General features: G+C 52.1%; 1 protein-coding gene across 3 annotated transcripts in view; it reads left to right on the top strand.

Annotated features, from left to right (window-relative positions):
- LOC140385485 (sodium/potassium-transporting ATPase subunit beta-1-interacting protein 3) overlaps window positions 1-26,507 on the top strand; it is a 667,002-nt gene that overhangs the window by 597,161 nt on the left and 43,334 nt on the right. For 2 of the 3 annotated variants that reach the window (XM_072467679.1, XM_072467680.1), the window contains exon 5: window positions 11,702-11,762. In XM_072467679.1, the coding sequence (XP_072323780.1) occupies window positions 11,702-11,762 (61 nt within the window). Of the gene's footprint in view, window positions 1-11,701; window positions 11,803-26,507 lie in introns of all 3 variants that reach the window. The other variant, XM_072467681.1, reaches the window with a different exon arrangement.

Below are 26,507 nucleotides of genomic sequence, written 5' to 3'. Positions count from 1 at the left end.
TTATAGACTATTGAGGGCAGGTTTTGAAATGGCCAAGAACTCAAAGAGAAGGTGGATGAACTGTGGGTGGCGTCAAGAGTTCACAACTGTTATGTGTTTCTAATTAGGAAAATTGATATTCATCATTATTAAATGCAATAAAAAATTCAGTTAGGGATCTTCAAGCACAATCTACAAACTGGGGCTTGAGTGGATCATCATAGAATTTACAGTGCAGAAGGAGGCCATTAGATCCATCGAGTCTGCACCGGCCCTTGGAAAGAGCACCCTACCTAAGCCCACACCTCCACCCTATCCCTGTAACCCAGCAACCCAACCTAACCTTTGGACACTATAGGGAAATTTAGCATGGCCCAATGCACCTAACCCGCACATCTTTGGATTGTGGGAGGAAACTGGAGCACCCGTAGGAAACCCACGCAGGCACGGGGAGAAATTGCAAATTTGCAAAATTGCAAATCCCCGCACAGACAGTGACCCAAGCCGGGAACCGAACCTGGGACCCTGGAGCTGTGAAGCAACAGTGCTAACCACTGTGCTAATGTTGATCTCCTATAGATTCTTCAACCAAATAGGATCATGCAGATTATTACTGGGCTTGACTAGGACCAATGGATAAAGATTGCTTTGTGCCATTGTTCGTAATCCAACTGTTCGATATTTCAAGCATTAAATACAGTAAGATGGTGATGAGAGTGAAATGGGGCACGATATGCTGTTGAATAGTGTTTAAATCAGATAGATCGTTGCAGATTAGAAAGTGAAATTAAATTTGGTGAGTCTTCTGTTTGCGAAACAAAAAGATAGAATGATGGCTGATCAGTGTCTAAGTGTGTGTGGTTGAAAAGGTGGATATTTTTGTGGATAAAGTATTCAATCATTTTTATGATTTAGATTTTGCAATAGGAGGCAGGCATAATGGAGAAGGTGGCTGATTTCATCAGTCACAAAATGGGGGATGAACAGAGAAAGGTGAGGTAAAGAGAGAACTACACTACAGCAGATAGTTACATTTCTTTCTCTGATTGATACTGTCATATTCTTACAATTTTAACACAGGTGATGGCCTAGAAATGGGCCAATATGTTCAAGACCCAATATGGTAGGCAGAAAGTGTCGGAGGCACTCCACAGGCATTGTGCATATTTTCCCACTCTAAAACAGGGGGCTGGATTCTCCGATTCTGGGGCTATGTCCCCATGCCGGCGTGGGAACGGTAGCGCAAACTGGCGCAAAACAGCCACCGATTCCCCATTTTGCTGGGGGCTAGCAGGACGGCAGCGTAGAGCACCTGACTCTAGTTGCAGATACGCCCCGGAGAATTGCCGGGTCTGTGGCTGCGCATGCGCACGGTGGCAGCCTGCAGCGGCCGCGCCGTTCTACATGGCGGCGAAATAATCCCCCCACTTCGGCGGACTTGCGTGCCTCGGACTACTCCCCCACAGGGCCCCCAGCTCCAAATAATGACCCCCCTGCCCACGGATCGGCACTCCCTGGCTGTGGCGGCGCTGGACAGAGTCCACAGCCGCCACGCCGAGTTCCCAATAGGTGAGACCATGAGAGACCCACGCCGTCGGGAACTCGGCCGGTTGGGGGCGGAGCATCGGGGGGCAGGCCTCAGGCAATGTCCTGAGGCCGTCGATACATGGCGCAGTGTACTCCTAGAGTACGCCACATTGGTACGCGATTTCCACGTCGGCGACCGGAGAATCCAGCCCAATGACATTCTTTTAGCTTTTGAGGATTTTCTCCCATGTTATAATAGAGGAGTGGTTTAAAGATTTTGCATATGAGTAACTCCTATTAATGGAGATGTAAGCACGTAGGCCTGAAATTTCACTCCCAGGTTGGGTGTGCAAAGTCGAGAGAAGGCCTGACTTCACAAACCCGATACCTGAGAAACTGCCCCACATGTTCTGATTTTAACCAGCATACTGTATAAGATTACTTGGTTTTTTTCAGTCATTATTTTGATGTGGGTGTCAAAGGTAAGGGTGACATTTATTTCCTTTTCCAGATGCACTAACTCTGGTGGGTCTCTTCTTGGACTGTTGCAATCCTTGTGGTCAAGGTGATCCGTGATTTTGATCCAGTGAAGATAAAGGAGATAAATGTCCAAATCAGAATGGTGTGTGTCTGGGGGTGAAACATGGAGGTGATGGACTATTGACAATGATGTGATGCCAAAGTGGAGTTGGTTAGCTCAATTGATTAGAGTGTCAAGTAACACCAACAGTAATTTCAATCTCCTTATGGCTGAGGTAATTCTTGGGTTCTGCCTCTTCTTCATGGCCCCTTATGACATCACGGCATCATGGAGCCAAGATTAGCAACTCTCTGAGAACAAGGTGCTACCTAGGGTGCGAGAACAAGAGAGAGATGACATGGTGCCCAAGGATGCAAAAGGAAACATTTTTGGTTTGTTACCTTGCTGACCCTTGTCAGGGCACTGAACTTTCCCCAGTGCTGCTTTGCAGTGCCCGAGGGTTGAGAGTGAAGGTACTCAGTGACGCTGCCACCTCCCTGAACGTGGTATTTAAAACACTACTCTGAGCGTCTGCTCCTATATATAGTTGGCTGCCCACCAAAGCTCCTCAGTTTATTCCACTGTTCCAATGAGAGCATTCTCTGCACAGTCCATTTGACAGGGCCACCTCTGACAGTTTAAAGAAGAAGAATGGAGTGAAATAGGGCTGTGTCTTAGCACCCAGTCTGGTATCTTCTTCACCATGCTCTCGATCCTTGCCTACCTTACAGATATGGAGGGGTTTACATACATACTAAGTGTGACAACAAGTTCTATAACCTATCTAGACTGGGTATCGCATGTCTTGATCAGAGAACTCCTTGATGCTGATGATGCTGCGCTAGTTGCTGACATGGAACCTAAGCTGCAAAGGCTCATGGCCTCTCTCTTCCATGACTGCAGCATGACCTCACTGATTATAAGCATCAAGAAAACTATGGTCATGAGACAGGGGGCGAAATTCTCCTACCCGCCCCGCCACATTTCTGCGCTGACCGGCCGGCGGGAGTCTCCGTAACGCCGGCCGGTCAATGGGGTTTCCCATTGTGGGGCAGCCCCACGCCGTCGGGAAACCCCCGGGCGCCGGCAGAACGGAGACTCCCGCCGGCGGAGAATGACGCCCAGGGTGTCACATCTCCTATCGTGATCACAGTAAATAACACACAGTTGAAATGGTTCGCATGCAGCTCTCTCCACCGAAGCAGAAATCTGTCTCTTGACTTAGAACCCGATTCATGCAGAGGGAAAGGAGCATCTAGCTTTGCCTGAATCACAAAATATGCATGGAAGAACTTCAAGTTGACTCTTCGGTCCAAGATGCGGGTTTATGAGACCTATATTCTCTGCACCTTGGGGTTTTTTTTAAACGCATTTTATTCAAGCTTGTATCAAAGTAGGTTACAGCAAATAAACACTCCGGGAAACATTCTTCCCAGCAATCAACTATACAGTTTGTACAGATTTTTATCCTTTTTCACTCCCCCCTCCCCCATCACCCACCTCCCCCACCCCCTTGCGACAAACAGCTCCTCAAACATGGTCACAAACATCCCCCACCTTTTCTCAAACTCCCCTGCTGAGCCCCTTAACTCATACTTTATATTCTCTAACCGCAGGAAGTCATACAGGTCACCCAACCATGCTGCTACCCCCGGTGGCGATGCCGACCGCCACTCCAGCAAAATTCGACACCGTGCAATCAGAGAGGCGAAGGCCAAGACATTGACCTTCCTCCTCTCCATGAGCTCCGGCTTCTCTGAAACCCCAAATATCGCCACCAAAGGGTTTGAGTCCAGTCCCTCCTCCGCTGTCCTGGCTAAGACCGCGAACACTCCCGCCCAGAATCTTCCCAATTTTTCGCAACCCCAAAACATGTGCCGCATGATTCGCTGGCCCCTGACCACACCTCTCACACTCATCTGCTACCCCCTGAAAGAACCTACTCATTCTTGCCCGAGTCATATGCACCCTGTGCACCACCTTAAACTGTATCAGGCTCATTCTTGCACAAGAGAAGGTCCCATTTACCCTTTGCAATGCCTCACTCCATACTCCCCAATTGATCTCCATTCCCAACTCCGCTTCCTATTTCTCCTTGATCTTCACCACCCACTCGCCTCCCTGCTCGCCCAACCACTTATATACATCACCAATTCTTCCCTCCCCTTCCACATCCGGAAGGAGCAGTCACTCCAGCAGGGTGTACCCGGAAGCCCAGGGAATCCTTTCCAGACCTTTCGTGCAAAGTCCCTAACCTGTAGATACCTGAACTCACTACCCCTCAGCAGCTCTATCCTCTCCCTTAGCTCCTCCAGACTGGCGAACCCTTCCTCCAAATACAAATCCCTCACCTTGACCACTTCTCACTTCCTGCCACCTCCTGTATACACTATCCATACCCCCCGGCTCAAACCCATGATTCTCACACAGCGGCGTTAGCACCGACATCCCTTCCACCCTAAAATGCCTCCTCAGCTGAATCCATATCTTCCCCGTGGACTGCACCACTGGGCTCCCTGAATACCTCCTCGGAGCCATTGGCAATGCTGCCATCACCATAGCCCTCAAACTATACCCCTTACAAAATTCCTCCTCCATCCTAACCCACTCTACCCCTTCTCCTTCCCACCACCGCCGCACCTTGTCCACATTCGCCGCCCAATAATAATGAAGCAAATTTGGCAACGCCAAGCCCCCTGCAACCTCTGCCTCTGTCGCAGGGTCCTCCCCACCCTCGGCACATTCCCCGCCCATACAAAGTCGGAGACGATTGTGTCCACTTTCCGAAAAAAGGCCTTTGGTATAAAGATCGGGAGAGCCTGAACGATAAACAAGAACCTTGGCAGAATATTCATTTTCACCACTTGGACCATCCCCGCCAATGTTAAGTGCAGTGTATCCCACCTGTTAAGATCCTCCCTGGCCTCCTCCACCAGCTTTGTTAAGTTCCACTTATGGAGCCCCGTCCATTCCCTCGCTACCTGAATCCCCAAGTACCTAAACATATCCCTCGCTACCGTAAATGGCATCCCCCCTAAATTAGCCCACTGTGCCAGCTCATTCATCAGGAATACCTCGCTTTTCCCTACATTCAGCTTGTATCCCGAGAACCCTCCAAACCGCCCCAACAGGCCCATAACCCTTCCCATACTCTCCAACGGATCTGAAACATACAGCAAGAGGTTATCGGCATTGAGCGACACCCGATGCTCCCTCTGTCCCCTCATTATCCCCTGCCGACACCCTAAGAGCCATCGCCAATGGCTCTATGTCCAGTGTAAACAGCAGCGGCGATAGCGGGCACCCCTGCCTCGTGCCCCTGTGTAAGTCAAAGCTTTGTGAGCTCATATCATTCGTCCTCACCCTCGCTCTTGGTGCCACATGCAGCAACCGCACCTGTGCCACAAGTGTCGGCCCAAACCCAAACCTTCCCAAAACTTCGAACAAGTACCGCCACTCCACCCGATCAAATGCTTTCTCCACGTCCATGGACACCACTATCTCCAGTACCAGAGCTCTCGACGGATTCATCACCACATTCAACAGCCATCTTATATTACTCGCGAGCTGCCTGCCCTTCACGAAGCCTGTTTGATCTTCTGCAACCACCCCCGGGACAAAATCCTCCATCCTTCCCTCCAACAACTTTGCGAATACTTTCACATCCGTGTTCAATAGTGATATGGGTCTATACGACCCAAATTCCACCGGATCCTTCCCTTTATTTGGGATTAGTGTGATTACTGCCTGCTTCATCGTCTTCGGCAACTCCGTCTTCTCCAGTGCTTCATTAAACGCCCCCAACAGATGTGGTGCCAGGTCCGCCGCAAATTCCTTATAAAATTCTGCCGGGTACCCATCCGGCCCAGGGGCCTTCCCCGACTTCATACCCCTGATACTATCAAGCACCTCCTTCAGCCCCAGGGGCTCTTCCAACGCCTGACTCTTTTCTTCCTCCACCTGGGGAAATTCCAGCTCACCCCAGAAACCACCCCATGTCCCCCTCTTCTCCTCCTGGGTCTGCCTCATAAAGTCCCTGGTAATACTCTCTAAATGCCTCATTTATCTTCCCTGGCTCTGACACCACGTCCCCAGCCCCAGTCCAGATCTTCAATATTTCCCTGGAAGCAGCCTGCCTCCAAAGCTGATATCCAGTTGGACCCTAACGTTGCGCTTCAAGGATGTTTACAAGTGTGACATGAAGGCCCTAAACATTTATTCTCACACCCGAGAGACACTAGCTGACAGAGATCTGCTGTGGGTCAGCATGTGCCACCATGACAGTCAGTGACTGCAGCAGTTTGGAAACTGGAACAAAGATCAACAATCTACAATGACGCCTAGCTTCATATGTGGTACTTGTGGTAGAACTTACCTTTCACAGATTGGTCTCTTTAGCCACCAGCAAAAGTGAACCATATGAACTACCTCATCCACAACAGATTTGATGTGCTGCATGGCGAAACCTTACGTAAATGGAAGGATGCAGACGATTGTAAAACAAATGTCGGCTACTGGGAAAAGTCCTTGGGGCTAGAATTTCTGAATCGTTTCTCCCACTGCCCACCATAATTTTGAGAGAGAACTGAAAACATTTTTTTTAAATATTGTTGAAAGCAATTGAAATGATTGTGGGGATCAAGGTCTTCCACCATGGAAATTCTATGCTGGAGATTATTTTTAATGTTATATGGGTGTATGTTTCTTTTGAAAAGGATAATGACTTTTGTTCAGCATTTGTAATGGGAAGAGGAGATCACACTGAGCAGCTTTGGGGGTGGGGGCAGTCATGGTGGGGGACAGCCAATTTTCTTTAGCAGCTTAAAAATGCCAGTTCTTCTCACATGGGGAAATGCCCCAGTAAGATCAAAGAAGGTCTCCTTCGTACATGGCATTTCTCTTGAAATTGCCAGACTGAAAAATTGTCACGCTTGTGCATTGTTGTCCCAACATTTGGTTGATCAAATCAAACAGCACGCTCCTTTCACTGTTCATAATAAGTATTTTTTTCCCCATGGGATGTGGGTGTTGCTTTAATTGCCCTTATGAAGGTGGTGGTAAGATGTATTTCTGAACCACTGCAGTCCATGGGATGTTGGTACACTCACAATGCTGTTAGGGAGGGAGATCCAGGATTTTGTTTAAGTGACAGTGAAGGAACAGCGATATAATTCCATGTCAGAATGGTGAGTAACTTGGTGTTCCCATGTGTCTACTGACCTTGTCTCCCACCTTCCAGGTGGTAGATGTTATGGAGTTGGAAGGTGCTGTCAAAGGTGACCAGAAGACCATAAGATGTAGGCGCAGAAGTAGCTCACTCAGCCCATCAAGTCTGCTCCGCCATTCAATGAGATCATGGCTGATCGGATATAATACTCTACTCCACTTTCCTGCCTTATCCCCACACTGATTAGTATTAGTGAGAGGCAGCATGGTTTTGTGAAGGGGAGGTTGTGTCTCACTAACTTGATAGAGTTTTTCGAGGAGGTCACAAAGATGATTGATGCAGGTAAGGCAGGGGATGTTGTCTATATGGACTTCAGTAAGGCCTTTGACAATGTCCCTCATGGTAGACTAGTACAAAAGGTGAAGTCACACGGGATCAGGGGTGAGCTGGCAAGGTGGATACAGAACTGGCTTGGTCATAGAAGACAGAGAGTAGCAATGGAAGGATGCTTTTCTAATTGGAAGGCTGTGACCAGTGGTGTTCTGCAGGGATCAGTGCTGGGACCTTTGCTGTTTGTAGTATATATAAATGATTTGGAGGAAAATGTAACTGGTCTGATTAGTAAGTTTGCAGACGACACAAAGGTTAGTGGAATTGCAGATAGCGATGAGGACTGTCAGAGGATACAGCAGGATTTAGATTGTTTGGAGACTTGGGCGGAGAGATGGCAGATGGAGTTTAATCCGGACAAATGTGAGGCAATGCATTTTGGAAGGTCTAATGCAGGTAGGGAATATACAGTGAATGGTAGAACCCTCAAGAGTATTGAAAGTCAGAGAGATCTAGGAGTACAGGTCCACAGGTCACTGAAAGGGGCAACACAGGTGGAGAAGGTAGTCAAGAAGGCATACGGCATGCTTGCCTTCATTGGCCGGGGCATTGAGTATAAAAATTGGCAAGTCATGTTGCAGCTGTATAGAACCTTAGTTAGGCCACACTTGGAGTATAGTGTTCAATTCTGGTCGCCACACTACCAGAAGGATGTGGAGGCTTTAGAGAGGGTGCAGAAGAGATTTACCAGAATGTTGCCTGGTATGGAGGGCATTAGCTATGAGGAGCAGTTGAATGAACTCGGTTGGTTCTCACTGGAACGACGGAGGTTGAGGGGCGACCTGATGGAGGTCTACAAAATTATGAGGGGCATAGACAGAGTGGATAGTCAGAGGCTTTTCCCCAGGGTAGAGGGGTCAATTACTAGGGGGCATAGATTTAAGGTGAGAGGGGCAAGGTTTAGAGTAGATGTACGAGGCAAGTTTTTTACACAGAGGGTAGTGGGTGCCTGGAACTCGCTACCGGAGGAGGTGGTGGAAGCAGGGACGATAGTGACATTTAAGGGGCATCTTGACAAATACAGGAATAGGATGGGAACAGAGAGATATGGACCCAGGAAGTGTAGAAGATTGTAGTTTAGTCGGGAGCATGGTCGGCATGGGCTTGGAGGGCCGAAGGGCCTGTTCCTGTGCTGTACATGTCTTTGTTCTTTGTTCTTTGATTTAAAATCTGCCTATCTCAGCGTTGAACAGACTTTACGGCCCAGCCTCTATAGCTCTCTGCGGTAAAGAATTCCACAGATTCACTAGCTTCTGGGAGAAGAAATTCCTCCTCATCTCTGTCTTAAGTGGGTGACCCATTACCCTGAGATTATGCCCTATAGTCCTAGAATCTCCCACAAGAGGAAACATCCTCTCAGGATCTACCCTGTCAAGCCCCCTGAGAATCCTCTATGTCTCAATAAAGTTACCTCTCATTCTTCTAAACTACAATGAGTACAGGAGCAATCTACTCAATGTCTCCTGATAAGAAAATCCCTCCATACCCAGGATCAACCTAGTGCACCTTCTCGAGACAGCCTCCGATATCAATATATCTTACCTTAGATGAGGGGGCCAAAACTCTTCACAGTATTCCAGGTGTGGTCTAACTAGTACCTTGTATAGTTTTAGCAAGACTTCCCTATTTGGAGTTTGGTGAGTTGCTGCGGTGCATCTTGTAGATGGTGCACACTGCTGCCTGTGTGCATCAGTAGTGGAGGCAGGGGATATCGAAGATGCTGGATGGGGGTGCCAATCAAGCGGGCTGCTTTGCGTGGAAAGTATCAATTCTGTTAATTCCTTTAAGTTTCAGCTTTGCAACCATACTCCCCCCCCTGGAACCCAATGTACGCTACTTGTCCCTCACAGAAGTTGTTTCCTGTGGCCCTGCAGCCTCTCCTTCCCCTGTGATCCCAGCAACCTCTCCTTCCCCTGTGGCTCCGGCAGCCTATCCATCCCCGTGACCCCGGGGAATCATCCTGTTTAGAAATTGACAATTCCAGCTATTACATATTACATGTCCCCATGACTAATGTCAAAGAAGGATCAATATCTCTCTGGAACCAATATTAAACAAGAGCTGCTGGGCTGACAGACATCAACCAGTGTCTAGAAGAGAATTAGCCAGATCCATACATCTGCCAAATTAGTCAATTTGGTAACTGATCTCACTCGATATTACCTAGATTAATAGTTAACCAATGATTTCCTGCCTCTTCTTTTTATTTGTTCAATTACCAATTATGGAGTTTTAATAATAGCAACAATATATTTCAGTATTGCTTTTCTAGTAATAAAATGTCCCAAGGTGCTTCACAGGAAGGTTATAAAGCAACATTTGATTCAAAGCACATAAGTCCGTTTTGACGCCGAAATCGGGGGACGATGCCGTCTTTCGGTTGCCCCGCCCCCTCAAAAACAGCATAATCGCTGAATACGCCACACGCCATTGGGACGGCCTCAGGATGTCATCTGAGGCCCACCCTCGATGCTCCGCCCCGAATGGGCCGACTTCTTGACGGCACGGGGCGCATGTGCTCACAATTTTCGGGGACCTCGCGTGGCGGCTGCCAACTGTGTCCAGCACCACCACAGTCTGGGGGAGGGGCCATTCCACTGGCCAGAGGGGCTTCGGCGGCGGCTGGGAGGCAGGTGGGGGGTGATCCGGGGGTGGCGAGCGGTGTTACACGGGGGCACTAGATGGCGGGCCAGGTCCGTGCGCAGCCGGCGCTATGTTGTACGGCGCGACCACTGCTGTGCGCATGTGCTGCCACGGATGCGGCAATTCTCCTTCCCTATCTGCAGATAAAGCCGGGGGCTTTACGTGGCGCGGTTGATAGCCCCCCACCGGGTGGAGCATCGGTGTGGGGACGCCGCCGACGTTTTGGTCGTAAGGCTAGACATGCTCTGGACATAGCCTGAAAATCGGAGAATCCAACCCAATATTAATATTAAATAAATGGTACAATTCTAAAGCAGATGCAGGAGCAGAGGGACCTGTGTCTATATATGCGTAAGTCATCAAAGATGGCAGGGAACATTGAGAGAGTAGTTGCTAAAGCATAGAGTATCCCAGACTTTATTAACAGGGGCAGAAAGTACACGAGCAAGGAGATTATGGTGAATTTGTACAAGATACTATTTCGACCTCAGCTGGAGTATTGTGTCCAGTTCTGGGCATCGCACTTTGAGATGGATGTGAAGTAATTGGATAGAGTGCAGAAATGATTTGCAACAATGGTTCCAGAGGTGAGGAACTTCAGTTACGAAGATAGATTGGAGAAGTTAGAACTGTTTTCACTGGAGTAAAGAAGGTTGAGAGGAGACTTGATAGAGGTATTCAAAGTCTGAAGGGCCTGCATAGAGTAGATAGAGAGAAACTGTTCCCATTCACGATAGAATCAAGAATGAAAGGGCACAGGTTTAAAATAATTGCCAAAGAAGCAAAAATGATAGGCAAAAAAACTTTTTCACACAGTGAGTGGTTAGGGTTTGGAGTGGTCCCCCTGAGAGTGTGGTGGAGGTAGGTTCAACTGAAGTATTCAAAAGGAATTAGGCTGTTTGAAAAGGAAGAATATGCAGGGTACAGGAAGTAGGCAAGAGAATTGCACCAAGTGAATTGTACCTTTGGAGAGCTGGTGCAGACATGATGGGACAAATTCTGCGATTTTATTCCCACTGAACTGCTAACTGCCAACTTGCCCTCGTGGCCCCCATGCTAGTTGATATTGTTAGGTGTTGCTCTCTTGCCTGTAAATCTGCCATCTTCAACACTCTGCTCATGTCTGCACCAGCAAATATTGTTTTATATTTCATAAAACCATTCCAGAAGATATTTCACAAAAACTTGTTTTGCTACTACGTCTTCCTATTCCTGACAGAAGATTTCAAAGTAGCTGAACAAAAGTATCGTTTAGAGTGGAATTACTGGCATTCAAATAAATTGACAATAACCACAATTAAAAAGGGGAAACATGTGAAATAAAACGATTAAAAATATTCTTAAATAAACTCCATATTAAATGATAAGAATGGAGGAACCAGCTAGTTCTAGTCCAAGAATTGTAGCATAGATACAATGAAAACTGCTCCAAACAGTATATAACTTTGGACTCTCTTTGTCTCTTCTCTTCACAGCTCATTGGTTTTGTCTATGCCTGCTATGTGATCAGCGTTTTCACTGAGGAAGAGGACAGCTGTAAGTACTGAAAACACACCCGTCTCTGGATCACTCCAGGGTGAGACATGACCTTTGCAATAATGACTAATTTGTCTTAGATTCACACTACATCTCAGCAGGGATGCATCAAATTAATGAGAATTTCCTTTAGACAGTACCTCTTTTTTGACACTGTCAAGCTAATATCACAACTGGAATAATATGTAAAATGTGTCAGATTTTCTCTATTCAAATTGAGTTAGCGATGTAAAGAAGAGCCAACTTTGCTTTTGCACAGATTCATGTACTGTGAGAAATGTCTCAAAAGCTGAGGAAAACAAAGGTTTGCTGTTCAAGATCCCCGATACAATACCATTTCTATGTGTTAACGATATTAGCTGGTTGGTCTTGATCTGCTAAAATGTACCTGAGCTAGACACAGCCCATATTCTTGATTGCTATTCATTCCTGCCAGATGCATATCTGTTTGGATGATGAAGACAGGATTCTACCTTACATGATATGCATATAGCTCCATTGTGGGAAAAGTTCATGTGATGGAACTTTTAACAGTGGTGGACCTTAAGCAGTGGATCGCCTTTCTAATTATCCTTTCCTTTGATTTTTAGGCGACCAATCATCTCCGACATTTGTTACTCCCCTAACAAATTTCATTCATTCAATGAGACATCTCTGTGCAAAAAAACCCACCATGCTGGTCAATAGTTTCTTTTAGCCACAAGTGGAGGTCAGAAATGTGCTGGTGACGAGAGGGTTTGCCACTCACGCAAATCAAAAGCCAGCTCAGTGGCTCCCCAAAGCAGAAAATAAATTAAGATATATAGATTGAGAAGAACTAGGTAAATGTTTTCCAGGTGATAAGCACCTTGAATGAATCACTTGCACTGACCTGAGCCAGTCAGGTCATGAAAAAGATAATGCCACATTCATCTGTTCGTCAGTTCTGACAATAGAAATGCAGGCATTAAATAATGTAGATTGTGATGCTTTACTTCATGCAAGTCATTTGTACATACATACCAGTGAAAGTATCATGAGGTGGGAGATGGTCCCCTCCCTCCAGAACCCAGACTGGAAATTTAAAAGGGAATAAAACTGAACGTGGATGGTGGAACTGACTCATATCCCAAATTATAGCCTTGAAAATGCTGTTGCTTCTATCTCACCATCATCAATTTTAGATTTCTGACTCCATAATATCTAGTTGTCTTGGTTTAAGTATATGTTCTAGCACTCTTAAACCCAATATTGAGTTTCTGTCAGCTCTCTACCCTGAGTGGCACGAATGTGTGAGCTGCTGAATTCCAAAAACATCTCATCTCCTTAAAGGTATATTGTACTGTACATTGGGCGGCACGGTGGCACAGTGGCTAACATTGCTGCCTCACAGCACCAGGGACCCGGTTCAATTTCAGCCTCAGGTCACTGTCTGTGTGGAGATTGTACGTTCTCCCCGTGTCTGTGTGAGTTTCCTTCGGGTGCTCTGGATTCCTCCCACAGTCCATAGATCTGCAAATTAGGTGGATTGGCCATGCTAAATTGCCCTTAATGTCCAAAATGTTAGGTGGGGTTACTGGATTACAGGGTTGAAATGGGGGGGTGGGCCTAGGTAGCTTGCTCTTTCAGGGGGTCTCTGCAGACATGATGGGCTGAATGGCCTCCTTCTGCATGCAGTGATTCCATTGCATCTCTGGCCTGCTGTATGGGTGGGCTGGTCCTATGCCCAATATTTAGGCATGGCAGGAAGCTGGCAAAAAAGCATCCATGCACTTTATCCTGAGCAAGTATCATTATCCAGGCACACTTTGATCCTGCACCTGGTCCGTCAACAGAAGCACATTCTTTGATACGACCATTGAATGACTGCACTGAGACTCAATCCTCTGTTAACGTTATATTTTTAAAAGCTAGGTCATTGTCTAAGAGACATCTATGTCTTGATTCTCGGAAGCAATGGCTTGCCCCTGATTTGTCATGATCAATTCCGACTCACCCAGTGCACTCTCCTTTAAGTCTCCTAGACTGGATTTCCTTCGGCTTGTGCTTGGAAGAGGCAGTCTGGGTGACAAAGTGTGCAGTGTTGACAATGGTGGATGCTGAGAACTTGTGTAATCTTCTGGTAAAATAGTTAAAGGAAATTGTGAAGAGAAGTTAGTGTTAGTAACTGAACAGCAGAGATCATGGGCGAAATTCTCCGTTATCGGCGGAAAGTCCGCCGATCGGCGCAAAAAACGGCGCAAATCCCACTTGCGTCACGTCATAAAAATGGGCAGATAGTCTCCGGCCCGAAATGGGCTAGCAGCGACGTGACGGGATCCACGCTTGCGCAATGGTTCACGCCGTGCAGCGTCATACGCGCTGCACGGCGTGACGGCTCATAAGGCCGCGCAGCTCCCCCCCACCCGACCGGAACACCCGACCGCAACACCCGACTGGATGGCTAGCCGTCGCTCAGCCCCGAGGTTCGAGTCACGCGATGTGGAGGCGCTCCTGGACGCGGTGGAGCAGAGGAGGGATGCCCTGTATCCCGGGCACGGCCGCAGAGTTGCCCCACACCACAGCCGGCGTCTGTGGAGGGAAGTGGCAGAGGCCGTCACCGCTGTGGCCCTAACACCACGGACAGGCACCCAGTGCCACAAGAAGGTGAACGACCTCGTCAGAGCAGGCAGGGTGAGCCTCCCCCATATCCCCCCCTCCCCATATCCCCCCTCCCCCATATCCCCCCCTCCCCCATATCCCCCCTCCCCCATATCCCCCATATCTCCCCCTCCCCCTATCCCCCCTCCCCCATATCCCCCATATCTCCCCTCCCCCATATCCCCCCTCCCCCATATCCCCCCTCCCCCATATCCCCCTCCCCCATATCCCCCTCCCCCATATCCCCCTCCCCCATATCCCCCATATCCCCCCGCCCCCATATCCCCCCTCCCCCATATCCCCCCCTCTCCCATATCCCCCCTCCCCCATATCCCCCCCTCCCCATATCCCCCATATCACCCCCTCCCCCATATCCCCCCTCCCCCATACCCCCCTCCCCATATCCCCCTCCCCCATATCCCCCCTCCCCCATATCCCCCCTCCCCCATATCCCCCTCCCCATATCCCCCATACCCCCCTCCCCCATATCCCCCCTCCCCCATATCCCCCTCCCCATATCCCCCCTCCCCATATCCCCCCTCCCCCATATCCCCCCCTCCCCCATATCCCCCATATCCCCCATATCCCCCCCTCCCCCATATCCCCCATACCCCCCCTCCCCCATATCCCCCCCTCCCCCATATCCCCCCCTCCCCCATATCCCCCATAACCCCAAGTGAATCCAGCCCTAACCTTAACCTCTGCAATGCACGCGCAACCGATGGCGTGCATTCATATACCTGCCTAACACTGTTGCCTTTTACCCCTGCCACCACCCCCCCCCCCCACAGGAGAAGTGCGCACACAACAATAGGGAGCATGTGAGGACTGGAGGAGGGCCCGCTGATGAGAGGCCACTGACCGTACACGAGGAAAGGGCCCTGGAACTGGCTGGCGGACCTGAGGACCGGGAGGTTGCTGATGCAGAGGTCGGGGCCCCACGAGCAAGTGAGCCACCAACAGCCCGTCCCCATATCCCCCCTCCCCTATATCCCCCTCCCCCGTATCACCTGATCACTGCCTGATGTCTAACCATGCATGCTTCATTGTGTATCGCAGGACCAAACATCCAGGCACCCATCCCCGCAGATGCACACCGCCCGCAGGATGCCCCTCGGAGACCACAGGAGACGGAGAGACCCGCACCCTCCAGCATGCGACGCCCGCAGGATGCCCCTCGGAGACCACGGGAGACGGAGAGACCCGGACCCTCCAGCATGCGACGCCCGCAGGATGCCCCTCGGAGACCACGGGAGACGGAGAGACCCGGACCCTCCAGCATGCGACGCCCGCAGGATGCCCCTCGCACACCATGGGAGACGGAGAGACCCGGACCCTCCAGCATGCGACGCCCGCAGGATGCCCCTCGCACACCACGGGAGACGGAGAGACCCGGACCCTCCAGCATGCGACGCCCGCAGGATGCCCCTCGGAGACCACGGGAGACGGAGAGACCCGGACCCTCCAGCATGCGACGCCCGCAGGATGCCCCTCGCACACCACGGGAGACGGAGAGACCTGGAGCAACAGGGAGACGACACCCCCGTCACGTGCGGGAGCGACCACCCAGCGATGAGGGGGGCAGCCACAGGCCCCCGTCACATCCGAGCCAGGACACCACTACCCAGGACACCACTATCCAGGACACCCCTACCCGGGACACCACTACCCAGGACACCCCTACCCGGGACACCACTACCCAGGACACCCCTACCCGGGACAGCACTACCCGGGACAGCACTACCCGGGACAGCACTACCCGGGACAGCACTACCCGGGACAGCACTACCCGGGACAGCACTACCCGGGACAGCATTACCCAGGACACCCCTACCTGGGAAGACGAAATACCGGACAGTGACTCAGAGTGGATGGGTGGAGACGAACCCCCACCCCAAAGTGCCATGGACTCAGAGTGGGACGAAGAGCACGACACAACGCCACTGCTGTCACCAACACCCTCCACCATCGCAGAAACACTCACCACGGTTGGGCACTTTAGTGATGAGGCGTCTGGTACACTCACTGGTGCGCACAACACAGCCGTCCCGGTACAGCAGGTGGAGGTAGGAGCAGCAGAGGGACCGGGCGGTCGGAGGGCAGCCCAGGCCAAGCGAACATCTGCCGCCCAGATGGATCCCGGGTTCCTGCAGTTACCACACCCACACATAGATCCGATGCAACCACCGACACGGAGACGAGCGAATAGGGTGACGGGTGGCTTGCGGCGGCTGCGGTCGCAGGTGGAGGAGTCCACTCACGTCCAGGAGCTGGGAGTGGTCCCGGTCATGCATGCCACCCAGGCTGACACCGCACGGGTGGCGTCCGCGGTGGAGGCAATGGGTGCGACGGTGTCAGACATGGGGAACGGTTTGCGAGGCCTGGGGCCTTCCGTGCAGGCGGCGTCTGTGGGCCAGGAAATGGCTGCCCTCTCACAGGAGGCCATGAGCCAGCGCCAGATGGCAGAGGCGCTCAACGCCATAGCCCAGTCTCAGCAGGCCATGGCCCAGTCTCAGCAGGCCATAGCCCAGTCTCTGCAGGCCATGGCCCAGTCTCTGCAGGCCATGGCCCAGTCTCAGCAGGCCATCGCTGAGGGCATCGGCGCCAGTGGCCATGTGCGAGCCGGCGTCGCACTGTCACAGACAGGGTTCGACAACCCCCTGGGCTCCATGGCTGCAAACCTGCAGACCCCTGTCGATACCAGCACGGGCCTCCAGGACTGGCAGCGCCAGATGTCGGGGGCGCGTCGGATGGCCAGTCCGTTCGCATCCCCCACCCATGTAGAGGCCTGGGGGCCATCGGGCACCCCAAGGGAGGAGGAGGTGGTGTGGTCCGTCCCGGCTCCCTCTGTAGGGGAGGTCCCAGTACACCGCGACACCTCGGACTCCCCCCCCTTCCGTCCCAGGTGCATCGGGTGGGCAACGGGCAGGACAGGCTGGCAGCTCGACATCCCAGTCGCCCGGGCCGCAGCCTGGCCCATCTAGGCCAGGACGCCCCGGGAAACGGCCGCCAAAGGGATCCAGTGTCAGAGGGCAGGAATCACAGGAGTCCACCTCCAGTTCTGCTGTACCGTCTGGGGAACCACGTAGACGTAGTCAAAGGGCCCGTAAGGCCAAACAATTAGACACTGAGTAAGTTGGCACGGGTGCAGGGCACAGATGAGTTTTAGGGGCTAGGGCACGTGCATGAACTCCTTTGGTTATTAAAGTCAATGTTACACCTACCGAAGCTGCCTTTGTGCTCTGTCCAAAGTGTGCGGGCGTGTCATGTACGTTGAGCGCAAGTGTGTGTGTGACAGGTGGTCTTACCTCAGCCCCAGGTGAGTCTGCCCCCTTCCCCCTGGGCCGCCATCAACATCCCCCGGGCAGAGGACGGGACCGTGCGCTGCAGTGTCACAGCCGCATGCAGGGATGGTCCAGGTGGATGGTGGTACTGTGGCCATGGGTCAGACATAGTCCAACGATGTAGAGCCAGGAGCTCATCGGAGGCGGGTTGTCATCATCCTCCATGGCCTGCGATAGACACGCGTCCACCCGCAACTGGGTGAGCCCGGCCCGTTGTGCCGCCGGTGGATCGGCAATTGGGGGGGGGGTGGTGTGCATGCGGGTGGGGTGTTTGGGGTTGGGGAGGGGGGTGAGGGTGCTGGGTGGGTGGATGGGTGGGGGCTGTGGGTGGTCGGCTGTTGTCATGGTGTGCGGTCTGTGGCCATACTACCCGATTCCCACGCCCATCTAGTCAGTGAAGCGGGCGTCTATCAGTCTGTCCCGTGCCCGCTGGGCCAGCCGGTAACGGTGGACAGCCACCCGCCTGTGTCTACCCCGTCTGCCCTGACCATTGCCCCCATCCCCCTCATCTGGGGAGGACTGGGCCTCTTCCTGCTGCTCCTCCACTCCGCCCTCCTCTGCCTGCAGCACATCGCCCCTCTGCTGGGCTATGTTGTGCAGGACGCAGCACACCACAATGATGCGGCCGACCCTATCTGACCGATACTGGAGGGCGCCCCCAGAGAGGTCCAGGCACCTGAAACGCATCTTCAGCACGCCAAAGCACCTCTCGATCACTCCCCTTGTCGCTACATGGGCATCATTGTAGCGGTTCTCCGCCTCATTGCGTGGCCTCCGTATAGGCGTCATCAGCCACGATCGCAATGGGTAGCCCCTGTCGCCCAGCAACCAGCCCCTCAGCCGGGGATGGCGTTCCTCGTACATGCCGGGGATGGATGACCGCGACAACACGAATGAGTCGTGTACACTGCCTGGGTGATGGGCGCAGACGTGCAGGATCATCATGCGGTGGTCGCAGACCACCTGTACGTTCATTGAATAGGTCCCCTTCCTATTAGTGAACACGGCCCTGTTCTCTACAGGTGGCCGCACGGCGACGTGCATCCCATCGATCGCGCCCTGGACCATGGGGAACCCGGCAACGGCAGAGAAGCCCACGGCCCGGGCATCTTGGCTGGCCCGGTCCACGGGGAAGCGGACGTAGCGGTGCGCCATGGCTTAAAGGGCATCTGTCACTGCCCGGATGCACCGATGCACCGATGTCTGCGATATGCCGGACAGGTCCCCACTCGGTGCCTGGAATGACCCCGTTGCATAAAAGTTCAGGGCCACCGTGACCTTGACGGACACGGGGAGAGAGTGTCCCCCGCCAGTGCCACGCGGTGACAGGTGTGCCAGCAGGTGGCAGATGTGTGCCACGGTTTCCCGGCTCATCCGGAGTCTCCTCTTGCATTCCCGGTCCGTGAGGTCCTGGTATGACTGCCGGGGCCAGTACACACGGGGCGCCCTCGGGTGCCTCCGTTGCCGTGGGGCCGCGACGTCCTCCTCCCCCTCCTCGTCCTGTCGGTCAGGTGTCCCTCCAGCCTGGGCGGCTGCCGCCTGCCCCTCTGCGGCAGCCTGCGCCGCCTCTCTGGCACGCTCCTCCTCCTCATCCAGGGCAACATAGACATGAGCGGCTGCCACCACGGCGGCCAACATCGCTGGATGGTCTGAAAACATGACGGCCTGGTGGGGGGGGGAGGGGAACGACGACATGTCATCATTGCCCATATCCCCTCCTCCCCCCAGCCAGGTGGCATGGACCGCATGGGTCCAACTGTTGGAGGCTGGCACCTGGCCAGGTGGACCAACTCATTTGCCCTCCCATCACCCACCCCGGCACGGACCCCCTCCCCAACCCCCAACCGCCACCCCAGCACGGACCCCCCCCCAACCTCCACCCCAGCACGGACCCCCCCCCCAACCTCCACCCCGGCACGGACCCCCTCCCCAACCTCCACCCCAGCACGGACCCCCCCCCAACCCCCAACCTCCACCCCAGCACGGACCCCCCTCCCAACCTCCACCCCAGCACGGACCCCCCCCCAACCTCCACCCCAGCATGGACCCCCCCCCAACCTCCACCCCGGCACGGACCCCCTCCCCAACCTCCACCCCAGCACGGACCCCCTCCCCAACCTCCACCCCAGCACGGACCCCCCCCAACCCCCAACCTCCACCCCAGCACGGACCCCCACCCAAACCTCCAACCCGGCACGGACCCCCCCCCAACCTCCACCCCGGCACGGACCCCCTCCCCAACCTCCACCCCGGCACGGACCCCTCCCAACCCCCAACCTCCACCCCAGCACGGACCCCCCCCACAACCTGCACCCCGGCACGGACCCCCCCCCCAACCTCCACCCCGGCACGGACCCCCTCCCCAACCTCTACCCCAGCACGGACCCCCCCCAACCTCCACCCCGGCACGGACCCCCTCCCCAACCCCCAACCTCCACCCCAGCACGGACCCCCCCCCAACCTCCACCCCGGCACGGACCCCCTCCCCAACCTCCACCCCAGCACGGACTCCCCTCCCAACCTCCACCCCAGCACGGACCCCCCCCCCCAACCTCCACCCCGGCACGGACCCCCTCCCCCCAACCCCCAACCTCCACCCCGGCACGGACCCCCTCCCGGCACTCCCCCGGAGCCCAGCCTACTCTAACCACCCCCCCCCCCGCCGCACACACACACAAGCCAAGACACACCTCTCCTCACGCAATCAGTCTGCGGCCACGCCATTTCCTGCCCAGAGCCAACCCCCCAGGCCGTCACTCACCTCCTCGCTGGTCGGCGTGAGCCTGGAGCACCGGGTCACGCCGATGAAAAGGAGGTTTGATTCACGTCGACGTGAACGGTCATCACGTCGACGGGACTTCGGCCCATCCGGAAGGGAGAATATCGGCAGGCCGAAAATCGGCTGCCTTGCGCAGACCCGTGACATTCTCCGCGGCAGCGGCGCCATTAACGCCCCGCCGACTTTTCTCCCTTCGGAGACTTCGGCGGGGGCGGGGGCGGGATTCACGGCGGCCAACGGCCATTCTCCGCCGGCGGGAGTCTCCGTTTTGCTGGCGCCCGGGGGTTTCCCGACGGCGTGGGGCTGCCCCACAATGGGAAACCCCATTGACCGGCCGGTGTTACGGAGACTCCCGCCGGCCTGTCGGGGCAGAAATGTGGCGGGGCGGGTAGGAGAATTTCGCCCCATATATCACTTTTGGTAGAAAGTGTGAGGATTTCATGGTGGTTTCTTCCCAAGTCAATGGGGGTGACATTGATCTATGCCAGCAGCATAAAAGGGGTTTGTAGTGAATCAACGGCTGATGTTTCACTAGGCTGTTCTTGCCACTGAATTTCACTCTTTTTGGAGATAGGTTTCCTAGTCGCATTTTCATTTTGCCTGTTTGAAATTAAAAATCTTGCTAAAAGTTTACCGCTAAAAAATTGGCTGTTGGTTCCGTTTGGATCTGCTGACAAGATGAATTTCACCTCCCAAGGGTGGAATTCTCCCATGCTTCCACCAGCAGGTACAGTGGCGGGCAGTGGTTCAGTGAGAGGCCCAAAAATAGTTTAACACCAGCGTGAATGTCCAACGGGACCTTCCACTGGTGTCTGCCATAATGGATCATGAAACCCACTGGAAGCCAGCGTGATTTGCATCCTGCTAATGGATGCAGATGTTTTGATTTGATTTGAGTTTATTGTCACGTGTACTGAGGTACAGTGAAAAATACTGTTCTACATACAGTCCAGATAGATTGTTCCATACATGAAAAAACATAGCACATACGATAGATACGCAATGTAAATACATAGACACAGGCACCGGGTGAAGCAGACGGAGTGTAGTACTGCCCCGTAGAGAAGATGTGTGAAGAGATAAGATCAGTCCATAAGAGGGTCATTCAGGAATGGGGAAGAAGCTGTTTTTGAATCTGTTAGTGTGTGTTGTCAGTGTTAGTGCGTGTTCTGCCCCAAGGTATTGGTTTGATTTCTTTCCATATCACAGCAAACACAAACTGAACACTATTCCTTCTTTCCATTGCAGCCATCTCCTTTATTTTAAATCTATTTTCAGGTGTTCATCAAGAGGAATGTTGCAAAGAAAACCTGGGGCGAGATTCTCCGACCCCCTGCCGGGTCGGAGAATCGCTGGGGGCTGGCGTGAATCCGGCCCCCGCCGGTTGCCGAATTCTCCGCCAACGGAGATTCGGCGGGGGAGGGAATCGCGCCGCGCCGGTTGGCAGGCCCCCCCCCGGTGATTCTCCGACCCGAATGGGCCGAAGCCCCGCTGCTGGAATGCCTGTCCCGCCGGCGTGGATTAAACCACCTCTCTTACCGGTGGGGCAAGGCGGTACCATGGCGGAGGCGGAAGAGACCCCCTCCACTGCGCATGCGCGGGGATGCCGTGAGCGGCCGCTAACGCTCCTGCGCATGCGCCGCCTGGCAATGTCATTTCCGCGCCAGCTGGCGGGGCACCAAAGGCCTTTCCCGCCAGCTGGCGGGGCAGAAATCAGTCCGGCGCAGGCCTAGCCCCTCAAGGTTAGGGCTCGGCCGCTCAAGATGCGGAGGATTCCGCACCTTTGGGGCGGCGCGATGCCGGACTGATTTGCGCCGTTTTTGGCGCCGGTTGGCGGACAGCGCGCCGATTACGGAGAATTTCGCCCCATTCCTACTACGCATCAATGATGTGCACTTACCACACTTCAGAAGATTGTCCCTTGTGTAACAGTACAATTATTTCCGTTCCCATGGCAGAGATCCATAAGCATTCCATTAAAAATAAAGGGAGTATGGTCTTCATTATGGCCTTCCAAGATACTGGCTAAGAGAAATGTCACCTGGACATGTCAAATGTTCATGGACTTATATTGCTGGCAGTGATTTCTAGGCTACTGAGATTTATTTTAATACAATTGCATCTAATGTGTCAAGGTAAATCAAAAATCAATATAGTTTTTATCAACACCAACGTCAAAACCAACAGCTGTGGAAATTTAAACTGCACATATAAACAAAACTAATGTACTTTGACAATTAATGACAATCACAATCTTAACTTCTATTTATACCAGGACGAGGCAATAACATTCTTTGGAGTGATTTTTTTACTTTTATTAATAGTGAATTGACTTGTTTAATGGCAAACTTGAACAGCAGCATAATTTTAATCAGGTCTATTCATTGAAGACACAACCTCACATTATATCAGAGTCTGATCCATAAAATTGTGCCAAAAATTTTAATGTTTTGCAAGCAATCCGATTCTTGCTCAAACTTACACTTAAAACAAGGATTTTATTACATGGAAACTCCTGCTGCAGGTTTATATCAAGTAGCAGATACGGGAAATCCATTTAGTATGTACATTGAGGTATATTTGCTAGTTTAGTTTGTAATTCAATATGTGGCTCTTTAGGTTCTCTGATGGATCATTGCATTAAAATAACAATGTAATAACCAGAAGGAATTGACAGTTGGTGTAGAAATATCACAGAGTCCACAAGAGGAAATTGACAGACAAATTCTCAGAGCTAAATCAGATCCTCCGCTGAGACTGCACCTCGGGGTTTCATTTCACTCCTTTCCTGTCCTGACATATACCACTGCTCTGATCCTGGATGTTAGCTGAAGGTTAACTGCATCTCTGAATTTTTTAAAGCAGTTCAGATTTATGTTCACTTTAAGATTTAAACTATGACATAAAAACACATGTAAAACTTGTTAAAAATAATGATCGAACGTTTTTTAAAAAGCAGGGTACTCAAAAAGAATATTGCCTTGTTTATTTTGTGCATTATATCATACCCAGGCTAGAATTCCCTCCCCCCGCCCCTCCCCACCCCACTGCAGAAACCAACCAGTATACTTATTCTTAAATTAAGCAGTCACTGGGGTTTGAGTAGGTATTTTCATAAACTATTTTTGAGGATTATTTTCTCCTCTGCTGTCTCTCCATACTTTTCCCAAGTTTCCCCACAGAAAGGACAGAAATATTTAGCTCCAATAATTCTGTTGACAATTTACTGGTCATCTACCTATGGAAAAATTACCTTTAACTAATTAGCCCATTGCACTTGCCAACTTTCAAGTGTTTTTGTTAAAAATGAGAAGGTGCAATATACCCATTGGCTGCCTTCAGAAATCTTCCTCTAGCTTAGAGGCAAGCGGTGGGAGATGTGTGGAAACCACAGCAAAATGTCTCATGGGTATCTAATTAGCAAGTACTGGATGGTTAATGGCCCTGTCGGTATTGTTCAGTAAGTGCTTGATGTTTTGTACTTCTTTGTTTAAGGGAAGCAATTAATTCTCATGGCATCAATTGAAATAGTAATGTCTTGTCAAACAACTGCTAAGGAATGCCTAATTCAAAGTCTTCAACCACACTTATACAAAGCAAACTTTAAAAGCGATTAAGTTGTAATCGACTTCGGAAACAATGGTAGAATTTTACCATGGAGGTTGAAGTCATGTTTCCGCAGGGGCTGCTGTCACAATTCAGGTCAGTGGCCAGCCCCCAAAAGCTGCCAATCGGAGGATCAGCAATTTTAGCAGAGCCACTGATATTTATCATTACTGTGCTCAGTGACCTACATTGGCTCCTGGTCAAGCAACCCCTCGGCCTTAAAATTCTCATCCTTGTTTTAAATCCTGCCACAGACTTGCCCTTCCCTTAGCATCGTAATTGCCTCCAGCTCCACAAGCCTTTGACATATCTTGCTCACCTAATTCTGGCCTTTGTGCAATGCCAATTTTAATCAATCCACTATCAGTGGAGATACCTTCTGTTGCCTAGACCCTAAGCTCTGGAATTCCCCCGCTAAACCTTTCCGAGTCTCTACCACTCTTCCCTCCTTTAAGGCACTCCTTAAAGACTACCTTTGTGATAAGCCATCTGCCATAATATCACCTGTTCTAACTCAGTGTCTAACTTTGCTTAGTACTGGTACTTTGAAGCACATTGGAACATTTTCTTACATTAAAAGAGCTGTATAAGCTCTTGTTGCTGTTCTCCTGCCATACAACAAAATGGATTGTATCCTTACTGTGTTGAAGGGACTTGGTCTCCAGGTGGACTGTGGGATGGTCCCCGCTACAATGTATAGAGCCTTTTTAAAAATATTTTCCAATTAAGGGGAAATTTAGCGGGGCCAATCCACCTACCCTGCACATTTTTACATTGTGGGGTGAGACCCACGCAGACACAGGGAGAAGGTACAAACTCCATATGGACAGTGACGCGGAGCCGGGATCGAACCCGGGTCCTCGGTGCCGAGAGGCAGCAGTGTTTATCACTGCATCACTGTGCTATCCGTATTAAGTGTCTTTAACGTAATGAAATCTTCCAAGGCGCTTCACAGGAGCATGACAAAACAAACTATGAAATGAGTCACCTGGGTCAGATGACCAAAAACTGGGGCAAAGAGGTAGGTTTTAGGAAATGCTATGAAGGAGGAAAATGACATATGGGGCGAAATTCTCCCGAAACGGCGCGATGTCCGCCGACTGGCGCCCAAAACGGCGCCAATCAGACGGGCATCGCACCGCCCCAAAGGTGCGGAATGCTCCGCATCTTTGGGGGCCGAGCCCCAACATTGAGGGGCTAGGCCGGCGCCGGACGAATTTCCGCCCCGCCAGCTGGCGGAAACGGCCTTTGTTGCCCCGCCAGCTCGCGCGGAAATGACATCCCCGGGCGGCGCATGCGCGGGAGCGTCAGCGGCCGCTGACAGTTTCCCACGCATGCGCAGTGGAGGGAGTCTCTTCCGCCTCCGCCATGGTGGAGACCGTGGCAGAGGCGGAAGGGAAAGAGTGCCCCCACGGCACAGGCCCGCCCGCGGATCGGTGGGCCCCGATCACGGGCCAGGCCACCGTGGGGGCACCCCCCCCCGGGGCCAGATCGCCCAACGCCCCCCCCAGGACCCCGGAGCCCGCCCACGCTGCCTTGTCCCGCCATTCAAAAGGTGGTTTAATCCACGCCGGCGGGACAGGCAATTTATCGGCGGGACTTCGGCCCATCTGGGCCGGAGAATCGAGCGGGGGGGCCCGCCAACCGGCACGGCGCGATTCCCGCCCCCGCTGAATCTCCGGTGCCGGAGACTTTGGCAACCGGCGGGGGTGGGATTCACTCCAGCCCCCGGCGATTCTCCGACCCGGCGGGGAGTCGGAGAATGACGCCCATGAAGCTGGATGGCTCGGAAATTCCAAAGCATTAGGACTAGGCAACTGAAGGTATGGCTGGGAATGTATAAGGGACCAGACTTAGAAGAGAGCAGGGGTACTTACAGGGGAGTTATCAGTACTTTCATGGACAAATGCATCTATAACATGGGAGACTGGTAAGGAAGAGTTCAAGTAGGTTTTTCCCTCTTGTTGGCTCTCTCACTACCTACACAGGCCCAGTCTGGCAGTTATATCCTTCATGACTTGCCGGTCATGGTGGTACCAACCCATTCCTGGTGCTGGACATTGAATACCCCACTCAGAGTATATTCAGTGCCCTTGCTGTTCTTAGTACTTCTTCCAAGTGGTGTTCAATGTGGAGGAGTACTGATTTATCATCTAAAGAAGGGTGGTAGGTGGTATGAACATATGAAATAGGAGTAGAAGTAGGTCAGTCAGCCCCTCGAACCTGCTCCGCCATTCAATAAGATCATGGCTGTACGTTTTGTGTTTCGAATTCCACATTCCCAGAAGTAGCAGGTTTTCTTGTTCATGTTTGACTGATGCCTGAAAATTCATGGGCTCTGGAGTCAATGGGCGTGTTTCGCAGCGGTGGAGGCAGCCCGTCATTGGCCAACAGCGG

Source organism: Scyliorhinus torazame, chromosome 11 (genome assembly GCF_047496885.1).
Source record: "Scyliorhinus torazame isolate Kashiwa2021f chromosome 11, sScyTor2.1, whole genome shotgun sequence".
In the NCBI taxonomy this organism is placed as follows: Eukaryota; Metazoa; Chordata; class Chondrichthyes; order Carcharhiniformes; family Scyliorhinidae; genus Scyliorhinus; species Scyliorhinus torazame.
This window is presented reverse-complemented; position numbering and strand designations above follow the sequence as displayed.